The 12247-nt window shown below is 39.7% G+C and overlaps 1 protein-coding gene across 3 annotated transcripts; it reads left to right on the plus strand.

Annotated features, from left to right (window-relative positions):
* The first annotated feature begins 300 nt into the window (after positions 1 to 300).
* On the plus strand, positions 301 to 10328 carry Orc6 (Origin recognition complex subunit 6). Of its 3 annotated transcripts, none has more exons than XM_053798967.2 (8): positions 301 to 325; positions 1922 to 2169; positions 3967 to 4093; positions 4482 to 4645; positions 4875 to 4958; positions 5372 to 5492; positions 6243 to 6431; positions 7270 to 10328. In XM_053798967.2, exons 2-7 carry the CDS (start codon positions 2105 to 2107, stop codon positions 6429 to 6431), a joined length of 750 nt encoding a protein of 249 aa, XP_053654942.1. In that variant the 5' UTR covers positions 301 to 325; positions 1922 to 2104; the 3' UTR covers positions 7270 to 10328. The 3 variants fall into 3 exon arrangements, with proteins under 3 accessions (XP_053654942.1, XP_053654944.1, XP_053654941.1); XM_053798969.2 differs by having other exon boundaries at positions 315 to 335; XM_053798966.2 differs by lacking the exon at positions 301 to 325 and adding an exon at positions 398 to 526.
* Positions 10329 to 12247: the final 1919 nt, after the last annotated feature.

The raw sequence follows: 12247 nt of genomic DNA on the forward strand, positions 1-12247 counted from the left end.
ATTGTTTTATGACCTGAAATGGTATATTAAGAGTAAACTTTCACGCATAGATATATTAAACACAAATGCTTATAATAAAGGCTGTAAAATTTATACTGGGAAACAAGTACAAAAACCCAGTGGAAATAAGCCACTTTGTCTGGCTTTTCTGGGTTAACCTGGAAGATAATTTACAACACTATGTATGATAATTATACTTATGTATGGTTGTGATTATCTAAATAAATTTATTTAATATAAAGGGACGACGAGCGACCATGAACGCCTCTCAGCTGATCATTTCCCGCCAGATAATGTAAATATTTTGTGCAGCAGCAGCAGCTGGGTTAGTCCAGGTTCATATTTAACTTTATTATCAATTATTACATTATTTATACAGGACTGAGAGACACTTTATAATGAATGTAGAAAACTTGTAGTTATGTAGAGGATTATAAGCAAGTTTAAGACTAACATAAGACTACAAGGACAATAAACATTACATGTGTGGGTTTTGAGACATTAAATGTAAAAAAACATTGAAGAAGTGAGTACTTAATGATTGTATTTGTAAATAGATTAGGATATCATTATATATATTCATAAGAACAGTTTTTGGGTTATAGACTAGTAAGTTTATAGGTACGATTTTTTTATATTAAATGACATTCAATTCAAAAACTGAAATTCTCTTAGCCGTGGCTATTAATTAAGTTTATTTAAACACAGGTACACGTAAGTATAGTTATCATACTGCCATGGGCCAGTAGGCCTGATGCAGTGCTTCTTCTTATGAACTTATGTAAATTACCCAGGATAACTCAAAAAAGTCAAAGTGACTTATTTCCATTGTTACTTGGAAAGTTGGGTCCACTTGGCATGTTTAGTAACTTATAGTTAATGTTTCTGTTTACAAAGAGACCCCTCAAGGGAGGTTCCTTGATGCTGGTGAGGTGCTCTTGATCTAGGGAATTGGATCTGTGCTCCAGTTCCCTGAATTGAGCCTGAATACCTTCCATCACCCTCCCTCACATGCGCTGTATAACCCTACGGGTTTAGCGCTCCCCACGACTGTAATAATATTTACAACGTGGACTTCTGTTGCCTTTTTTTTTCCATGGCTCATCTTTGAGCAATGTGTCTTCTCTGTACATAGTGAAGCAGGAGTCCCTAATGTGTAAGCTGTTAGTGGCCAGAAGTACTGATGGGACCTGATGTCCTGACCTGATGTTCTGACCTGACCTCTTCTGTGCTGTGATGTTCTAGAAGTTTGGACCTCTCTTTCTACTCTTGTTTTGAGCATTTTTGTCGAATGTTCCCTGTTTTCTTTTTCTGGAATGTTTGTCCTCATCATGAGTTCTCTGGGCACTTGTATTGGGCACCATTTGTGAACTACAACTTGGTATCTAGCTATACCAGCATTTAGGCAGTTAGGGTCGACCTATCCCAATTGGATACCCATCCCCGTTTCTCTTTCCAGGGTTAAATCAGTTTTCATTTCCTGCCTATATTTGGGCAATATATTTTTCTTGAACTCCCAGGGACCCCAATGGAAATAAGTTACTCTGTCTGACTTTTTTGGGTTATCCCAGGTTCTCTACACATATGCTGCTATGTATGATGATCTATGTAACTGTATTTGTGTATACCTTAATAAACTTACTTACTATAAGACGTAAGCATTTTCGGTCTTGACAACTCCAGCATCTGTTGATATCCGGTGGTGTGAAGAAAGTGTTCATTTGGCCTTACTCCTGTTGTAACCCCTCTTCAAGGGAGGCTCTTTGATGCCAGTGAGGGGCTCTTGTTCCAGTGAATTGTACCTGCATTCCCCTTCCTTGGATAATACATGGGGGCTGTGTGACTCCTATGGGTTTAGCTCTTCCCCTTGAATGTAATAATAATCCTTTTTTAAAATTTTCACCTTCCTTTTTACTTATAGGCTCAGATTTGGCAGACTTTCTACCTGGAGTCCGAGAGGAAGACTTTACGTGCCACACCCCGTAACTACAGTAACCTCTGGTGGCACTGCCTATGTTGTGACTTTTAACTTTTGGGTAATGACATTCATTGCTTGTTAAAAGTAAAACGTTTTTAGTGGAAGTGACATCCATTGGCTGTGGTGATGGAATGTATGGTGCTACACAGCCTGGCTGGGAAGCTGGGTCTCACCTCTGCTGCTACTCTCAGGTGAGTCAAGTTTTAAGATGAGATTTTGTTTGCATTTTTAATCTGGAGGGTAAGCCATCCAGGATAATCCAAGAAAGTCAGTGCATCATTGATGACTGTCTCTCTTATTTCCATTATGGGGCTTTAGTCTTGTCCCCCAGGATGTGACCCCCACCAGTCAACTAAACTAACACCCAGCTACCTACTTACTAGGTGAACAGGGACAGTAGGTGTAAGGAAACATGCCCATGTTCCGATCCAGCTGAGGATGGAATCACAGACACTCAGTGTGTTAAGTGAGAGCATTGCCTACCAGGCCCTTGAAGAGTGCTTCCTTGATGCTGCTAAAGGGAACTGCATGACCCATACAGATTAAGTGCTTCTTTTTAATGATATTAATGGGCTCTCAGTCCAGTGAATTGGAAGCATCTTCACTTCCTCCGATCAAACCTGATTATTTCTTTATACCCCCCCTCTCCAGTGCTGTATGGCCCTACAAGTTTAGTGCTTTCCAGGAATATTATAATTGCAGTACCCCAATATGGGCTCAGAGAAATATCGCATACCATTTGATATAATTTTTAACTTTTTGCTTACCCATTAGATGTGCCGTAATAAAAATATTGATACACATAAATGGTAAATTAGATACAAAAATTGCACTGTATGAATAACTTTCCTATAGTATCTTCTCAATTTCTGTTGTTGTAACAATAGTGCACAAACACCAGTACAAGTGCAAGAATAGTGCACAAACACCAGTACAAATACCTCAAGTTTTACTCATCGTTTATCTGGAGTGCCTTGACTCACTCATATGCTAACCTTACTGGAGTGCCTAACTCACTCACTCACTGACCTTGCTGGAGTGCCTAACTCGCTCAGTAACCTTGCTGGAGTGCCCAACTCACTGACCTTGCTGGAGTGCCCAACTCACTGACCTAGCTGGAGTGCCTAACTCACTCAGTGACCTTGCTGAAAATCCCAACTTCACTGTAATTACTCCAATTTTTTAACCATCTTCAGGGTAATTAATTTTGCAGCTGCATTAACACCCAGCTGCCCTAACCCCTGTCCGAGGATCCCAGTGGAACTAGGAGATTTATTTGGTTATGCTAGGTAATTTGCTCACATGTTTTTAATAAGACAGTTATAAGTCCAAACTTGTAAGGAACCTGAATGACCTTACTTAACCTTACACATCCCCGCTCTCACACTGCAGCATTGTGTGATCCATACATTTTTAGCACTTGTTTTCAATATAACAATAATAATGCAATAATAAATAATTTACTCCTTGTTCATAAGTCTGGAGGCTAGACTATACAGCCTCTTCTTACTTAATGATGTACTGTACTTGTTTACCAATGCCTCAGACTTGCAATGGGCTCTCTGATCAGTATTCATACCCGAATAATGTATATTAGAGCTGATTTCCTCTATTCTGTTTATTTCAATATACAGTTCACTACTCTATAAACATTTAAAAATATACCAGAAATGTTATAAATGATGCAAAGGTGACATTAAAACAATATCAAAAAATAGTTGACACAAACTCACTACATTTATAGTGTGCTCCTCACTTAGCGATGAATTCGTTTAACGATGTGGTATCAGGAATGGAACTCTGTCGTTACGTTTTCTGTAGCACATTGTATAAATGAAATTATCCTTATTATAAATTACTTGGGCTTATCTATTTTTAAATTCATTGTTATGAGATTCTGCATTTCTGATTTCCATCCGTTAGTAATCATTGCAAGAAGCGTTCAACACCTTAAATGCTCAATGTCTAATACAACACTACCCACCCAGGAAAGCGGAAGAATTAATACGCCTGCTGGCAGTACAAGGAGGTTCGAGATTGTCCCTCAGTATGTCTTGCAAAGCAGTCATATGTCTGGAGATGGCTGCAGCACTCACAGGAGCCTCTGTTGACAAGGTATGTTATGTAGTTCACATCAGCTACAGAAAAATTTCCACACACCCCTGACTAAGAATGCCATCCCTGATCTGTTTCTCTTACTTAAGCTTGCTTCCACTGTAGACTACTCTGCTATACTTCACTTCTGCAAATTCTCTAAATCCTTCTGTCTCTGCCAGGTCATTGCATGGAGAAAACCTGAGCCAGGACCTGTTCTGGCAAACCTACCTGTTCCTGTACTTTCTGTTTATTACCTTATCCATGTCCAAAACATCGTAAATGTGCCCCTTGTTACACTTACACCTCACTTTATAAATCAAAACAGTTTTTGCATGCATGTGGGTGTGTATACTCATGCCCACATTCATAGGTGTTTGGTCATCAGCAGTAATTGTTGTTGTTTCAGAACCTGGTGATAAAACTCTCAGGGTTGAAGCGTCCACAGTATGTGGGAAAGAGCCAGACAGTGAGCCGCTTGCTCAATGTTTCACCCACTGTTAGTGTTGCTGACCTCTGTGTCACTCACTCTGCCACAGCTGCTACTGATTTAGCACGCCGCGTTCTCACACAGTAAGTATAGGATAACTATGTTTCTGGCTATCTGTGTACATATATCTTGTCTCTACTAATATTTTCTTGTGGTTTTTGATCTACGAATGCGACCATGATACAGTACTGCACTTTAAGTCATATACATACACTAAATTTTTTAATTATGTTGTGAGCAGCTTAATTTAATTAAGGGTTACAGGAAGAAGAGGTTTATGTTGATGGAACATTTAACTTGTAATTTCCCTAGATACGAGGCGAGCATGAGTGGGAACCAAGGTGTGGATGTGAGCCTTCCTGTGTACCAGACTGCTGCTGTCCTTGCTTCCTGCAAGTGAGTTCTCTTGAGAATGTCACCATATTATGTGTAGATTGTTTCCTTTACTTGCCTTGCATTGATACTGCTTTGATGTACAGGCCTTGGTGGGATGTGGCTGGTTCATTGAAAGAAAGAAGAAGAATTACTTAATGATAATATAATTAATTAATTAAATGATAATATAATATAATTCTGTACATGTAAAGTAGCTACCATTTGTTGGCAATAAGGCTTAAGTGATTTTTTTAAAAAGGATGAGTATTGCCAGATCCAGTCATTTTTAAGTGGCTCTTCAAAAGTTTTTAGCATTTAATCTAAACACAAAGGTAATCTGAGTACCTTGTGAGGTTACACAAAACACTGCAAATGTATTTAATATGGCAGAAAAAATATAACAGTTCAATTTGATTTTGCTTTAAAATTTCTAGGGTGATGAAAATTAAGGTGGATCAGCGGCGCTTGTTTGAGTCTAGCTGCAGCAAAAGGGCGATGTACCAACGCTTGGTGGAAGTCATGACTAAGATAGCCCAAGAAATTCACAAACTCAAGGTATGAGACATGTGTGAGAACCCCCATACATATATCAAGGCCACAGATACAATGACAAACGGACATATATTTTAGAAGATAATTTTTTTCTTGTTTCTTATTTGGGAGCTGGCAAAAGTAGGGGGTTAGCAAACTTTTTGTTACCAGGTTGCTAGCTGATTAAACACTTCTTTCATCAACATCAACGGCATTTAAAATGTAGCAGAAAGTGCAGCTGGTATATCGTAACAATAACAGTCACACCCTAGTCTAAGAGCAGGAGTTGGTAAGGTGTTTTGTTAGGCAGGAACTCTATCCTGATGTTAAGGTGTTCGTGTTCTAGGTCACCTGTTCATGTGGGGTGTTGTATGTTACAAGGATGACTTTATATGGCAACTCCTACAATTTAAGACACTTCTCCACTTGGGGATGAAGCAGTGGTGAACTTTTGTGAAGATTTTGTTGACCCATTCCCTTTTTATTTGTCTTCCTAATCATGAGCACATAAATTTTACAGTACTTAGCATTATTTTTGTATCATTTCCATATTATAGTTTATCCCATGTGTAATTACTTCCTTTCTGATATTCCATTTGAACCTCCTGTATACTACTTGATGTGATGGGTGATCAACTTGCATCCATGTCCTCTAGTCTGTATCCTTCCCTGATCGTCCTTGTCTACTGTCTATTCCCTGGAGAATTGTTTATAGTAGTAGTATGTAAAATTTGTTCTAAATATATCAGATTAACATGTTTTCTCCCATTGAAGGCAGGGAAAGGTGAAAACAAGCGTACCAGGACACTCATGGATTTGGTGGAAGAGAACTTCAGAGAATGTTCACCAGAAAAACGTGTTAAAGAGAAGAGCAGCGATGATGAGGAAGAAAAGGATAAGGAAGCAGAGTTTGAAGCTTGGAAGAAGAAGATTTTAGAGGCAGCAGCAGCAGCAGCTGAGTAGGTAAGCTTTGTCTAGTCATTTTCATTTATTTTTTACATGGTTTACAGAATTTACGTTTAAAATAGTAATTTACTCTTAAAATAGGTACGTATAATCTTCATTTCACTCATGACTTAACAGTACATTACTCACTTGTTTCCCTTGTAATTTAGCTTTTTCATTTACCTCCTAATTTGCTGTATGGAATTCCAAAAGTATTGTTTTATAATGTATAGATAGACCTTTTGTGGTAAGTGTTATTTTAAAAAAAATCATAAAATTAGATTGATGGATATAGGAGTGCCTTCTTTGGTACGGACAAAATATTGTGAACTGACATTCCCATACAAAAAATGGAAGGTTGCAAATAGATAAAGTAAATAAGTGGTCCTTAGAGAACAATAGAGTTGCACTGAAGTGCACAAATTTGAAGTTTGAGATCAGTAACAGCAGTCTTTAAAGTACAGCCTGGTTGAAATGAGCTAGGAAATTCTTGTCATGTACAGTAATAAGTTGAGGAAGTTTGGTAGTGGAAGGAGTTAAGAGAATGACTTGACTACAGTCATTTACCTGGAGGGTGTTCTGGGGGTCAGCACCCCCCATGACCCAGTCCATAACCAGGCCTTGCTTCATAAAAGCAGGAGTAAGAGATTACTATAGAGATGGGTCTCAGGATGGCATAAGGAGCATTAATAAGCCAGATTATTATGTTTAAAGATGGTTTCATGGAGTTTGTAAGGTCATTCTTGCCCACTTTGAGAGAAAAAATGTCAAGAAATAGGCAAAATTGCTGCATATTTTCCTCGATTAGTACATCTTGACAAATAAATACAGCAGTTATATAAAACCTTTGTTGTAGGTTGCACGTTTGTTGAAATGCTCGACAACACACACTTCCCCTGAGAGAAGTCATTAAAGAGGCAAGTGTCTTCACGTCTGGTCATTGATGCAGTTCCTGACACAACACCTGATACAAGAGAAACCTTCATTGTTGCTCTGGTTGAGTACTTTCATACTTAGTGCTGGTGAGAGCATCTATCATGGCTAAAAATGAAAAAAAATTATGTAATTAGTCTGGGTTACTAACAACTATAGAAGCTGCTCATTAATTATGTTGGTTGGATCACATCGCCTTAAAGAAGTATTCAGTTCAGTTTTTAATCATATTAAAGAAGTATTTTAATTTTATTAAAGAAGTATTTGGTTCAGTTTTTAATCAAAGAAATATTTTAATTTTATTAAAGTATTCAGTTCAGTTTTTAGTCATATTAAAGAAGTACATGCATTTTAATTTTATTAAAAAAGTATTTAGTTCAGTTTTTAATTGCATTATAATTTAACATGCTTTAATTTGACACATCATTAACTTGTCAAATAAATAAAAAGTACATCATTTAAAAATATTCATTGTGTATTATTATGAAATTCAGTATAATTTTACTTGAGCTTTCAACAGTAATTGAAGCATCTTGACTCTTATATGGTGGGTATGTTCTTTGATTCAAGAATATACCGTACTATAGAAGGTTACAATGATTGCATATTTAGAGTATGAGCAAGGAATCTTGAAAAAAAAATCCTGTGTGTTTTCCTAAACAGGAATTGTGTGATACCATTTAAATTACAAGCAGTTCTTGCTTAACGAGTGGGTTGGACTCAGAAAAAATATTGTTAGAGGGATTCACAATATCCCATATTTCCATTGTATAAAATGTGATATATAACTGCCAGTACAGCCTCCTAACACACACACTGACCTCCTTACTGAAGGTTCCACCTCTAATGCAGACTTTTAACTTTTATTAAAAACCAACCTGTTGCGCTAACTCTGATTTCAGTTTTGCATTTGCATTAACTCCCTTCCCCTCCACCTTCACTAACTCCTGTCCATTGCACTCTCCTGATCCCTCCCCTCCCACTCCTTCCCCTCGCATGCTCCTATCCCCCTTGTATGCTCCTATCTCCTTCACATGCTCCTATTTCCTTCGCACACTCCTATCTCCCCCCCTCACACTCCTATTCCCCCTTTGCACACTCCTATCCCCCCTTGCACACTCCTATCTCCCCTTGCACACTCCTATCCCCTTTGCACAGTCCTATCCACCCTTGCACACCCCTATCCCCCCTCGGACACTACTGTCTCCCTCGCACACTACTGTCTCCCTCACACACTACTGTCTCCCTCACACACTACTGTCTCCCTCGCACACTACTGTCTCCCTCGCACACTACTGTCTCCCTCGCACACTACTGTCTCCCTCGCACACTACTGTCTCCCTCACACACTACTGTCTCCCTCGCACACTCCTACCCATAATGCTGTATAACCCTTACACACTCCTACTCCCTCATACACTCCTACCCCTCGCACACTCCTACCCCTCGCACACTCCTACCCCTCGCACACTCCTACCCCTCGCACACTCCTACCCCTCACATACTCTTACCCCTCACATACTCTTATCCCTTGCACACTCCTATCCCTCGTACACTCCTACCCCTCGCACACTCCTACCCCTCGCACACTCCTACCCCTCGCACACTCCTACCCCTCGCACACTCCTACCCCTCGCACACTCCTACCCCTCGCACACTCCTACCCCTCGCACACTCCTGCCCCTCGCACACTCCTACCCCTCGCACACTCCTACCCCTTGCACACTCCTACCCCTCGCACACTCCTACCCCTCGCACACTCCTACCCCTCGCACACTCCTACCCCTCACATTCTTACCCATAATGTTATATGATCCTTGCACACTCCTTCCCCGTGCACACTTCTACCCCTCGCATACTTTTACGTTTCTTGCACTGCTACCCATAATGCTGTATAATCCATTCTGGTTTAGTGCATAAAATAAATATAATGCAGGTTAAAGTGTCCTAAAATGTCACAGGAAAAATAAAATATTATGTAAGTCAAGAAGTATAATTTATTCATTGATAGTAACAACAAGCAAGACTGTGTGCCAAAAAACCTGTGACATGACTGATCTTGATTTTAACACAAATAACCTGCACATGGGAGAATAAAACATATGATGACATGGCTAGTTAACTCTTAAACTGTCCAAATGTAGATCTATGTTCGGAGCGCTACGCAAGTGAACGTAGATCTGTTTGGACAGTTTAAGGGTTAATGGTCCAAATCGAACTGAAATGTTGTTATACGTTTCTTTCTCCTGTGTGTGGGTTATTTGTGTATTGTTCTGGTCACGTTGTTGTGCCTTTTTATTCTTCCTTGATTTTTTTTAAGCATAAGCGGCACTGATTCCATGGGACTTGTTTTTTTTTTATGTATAAAAGAAAGCATTGTTGACTTGTTTTATGTCATCTGTGACAGTATTTCCCCAGATATTCCCTTAATGATATTTGTATGAAGGCAACACAAGCTAAAGTTATATGTAGACATAAAGTAACAGTGCATTGTACCTAGAATCACTTGGAAAAAAATGAGTTGTAAGACTGTGGCTGGAGCAGTTTTCAAACAAATTAAACTTAGGAGTTTCCTCTAAAGTTTGTTCTAAGTGTTGGTTATTTGTTGGTTGTTGCCTGTTTTATCATGTTAGAGAGCAGACCTGCAAGCAGACTGGTCAGTCTAGTGTCAGAGCCACATGCTATCTTCAGTCTAGTAAGTGAAGTAACACTGTACATAGCTAATTCCAAATCATCTTTGATACAAGTGTTTTCTGTTGTCTTGCCTTTTGTTAAAGTAAACTCATGAAATCAACTTTCTTAAGGTGAGAACTGCTTGTATTTGCTTTCCAAATCGTCTTTCCTACAAAAAGTGTTTTTTGTTATCTTGCCTTTTGTTAAAGTAAATTTTCATTAAATCAACCTTCTTAAAATGAGATCTGCTTTTACTTAGTAACTTTGTCAACATTTGTATTAATTTTTTATAATAAACTGAAAAATAAATTTGAGTTTTAGAATTATTATAGTATAACCTAGAATTGTACCTCAGACTTGCCCAGAACTCTCCAGCAAGAGCTCTTTCCCAAATCTCCCCGCATAGCTGTTTTCTTGGGCTTATATGGTCCTCCATGGCCCATCCCCGTTAACTTCAGATTTCGGAGGTCACCCTCCATGGAGGCACACCACGTGTGGTTTACAGAAAGAATCGACTTCTCCTTAATGCCGCCGTCTCTAACAAGACTTGAGATGGCAGGTGCTCTCCCACAGGATATCATTCCCTCATCTCATGGCAGATTAGCACTGGCTGGTCAAGCTTTCCTGTGGCCTGATATGTGAAACCATTTTCCTCCTATATCACATCAGTGTCTTCAAATAAAGATACTCAGGTATTACATATTTCTAATTCCTCTCTCTTGTCCTCCTGAGGGAGGTTCCTTGATGCTGGTGAAGGGGTTCTTGATTCAAGGAATTGAACTGTTCTCCCTTTCCTTGGATTGAACCTGAATGTCTCTCATTTCCCCAGGAGCTATATGACCCCTAAGGGTTTAGCACTTCTTCATGAGTGTAATAATAATGATACAGTAATAATATGCCTTAAGTAAACATGAAGATTTTAAAAACTTTTAGTAAAAAACACTACATTCTTTATACCTGGAGTTTACCTGGAGAGAGTTCCGGGGGTCAACGCCCCCGCGGCCCGGTCTGTGACGCAAACCAACGTACGAGCCACAGCCCGCCTGGTCAGGAACCGACTTTAGGTGCTTGTCCAGTGCCAGCTTGAAGACTGCCAGGGGTCTGTTGGTAATCCCCCTTATGTATGCTGGGAGGCAGTTGAACAGTCTCGGGCCCCTGACACTTATTGTATGGTCTCTTAACGTGCTAGTGACACCCCTGCTTTTCATTGGGGGGATGTTGCATCGTCTGCCAAGTCTTTTGCTTTCGTAGTGAGTGATTTTCGTGTGCAAGTTCGATACTAGTCCCTCTAGGATTTTCCAGGTGTATATAATCATGTCCTAGGTAGTAGGTTGGTAGACAGCAACCGCCCAGGGAGGTACTACCGTCCTGCCAAGTGAGTGTAAAACGTAAGCCTGTAATTGTTTTACACGATGGTAGGATTGCTGGTGTTTTTTCTGTCTCATAAACATGCAAGGTTTCAGGTACGTCTTGCTACTTCTGCTTACACTTAGGTCACACTACACATACATGTACAAGCATATGTATACACACCCCTCTGGGTTTTCTTCTATTTTCTTACTAGCTCTTGTTCTTGTTTATTTCCTCTTATCTCCATGGGGAAGTGGAACAGAATTCTTCCTCCGTAAGCTATGCGTGTTGTAAGAGGCGACTAAAATGCCAGGAGCAAGGGGCTAGTAACCCCTTCTCCTGTATATATTACTAAATATGAAAGGAGAAACTTGTTTTTCCTTTTGGGCCACCCCACCTCGGTGGGATACGGCTGGTGTGTTGAAAGAAAGAATATAATCATGTATCTCTCCCGCCTGCGTTCCAGGGAATACAGGTTCAGGAACCTCAAGCGCTCCCAGTAATTGAGGTGTTTTATCTCCGTTATTCGCGCCGTGAAGGTTCTCTATACATTTTCTAGGTCAGCAATTTCACCTGCCTTGAAAGGTGCTGTTAGTGTGCAGCAATATTCCAGCCTAGATAGAACAAGTCACCTGAAGAGTGTCATCATGGTATATTGTAAAAATAATCTACTTCACATGGGCCTCAAGGCTTACTGTATTGATCATTTGTACTGAATAACCCATAGGGGTTTAGTGCATTTTTCTGGATACCTAGTTTTTGAAAAATGAAATATTTACTAAATTCACTTCAAGGTTGGGGAGAGGGAAGGTTTGCATGCCATGATGTAGGTGTAGGACATGCCCCTTAAGGAGGTGCCTAGGTGCCAGTTAGGGCTT

This window comes from Cherax quadricarinatus, chromosome 66, assembly GCF_038502225.1.
Source record: "Cherax quadricarinatus isolate ZL_2023a chromosome 66, ASM3850222v1, whole genome shotgun sequence".
NCBI classification, from domain to species: Eukaryota; Metazoa; Arthropoda; class Malacostraca; order Decapoda; family Parastacidae; genus Cherax; species Cherax quadricarinatus.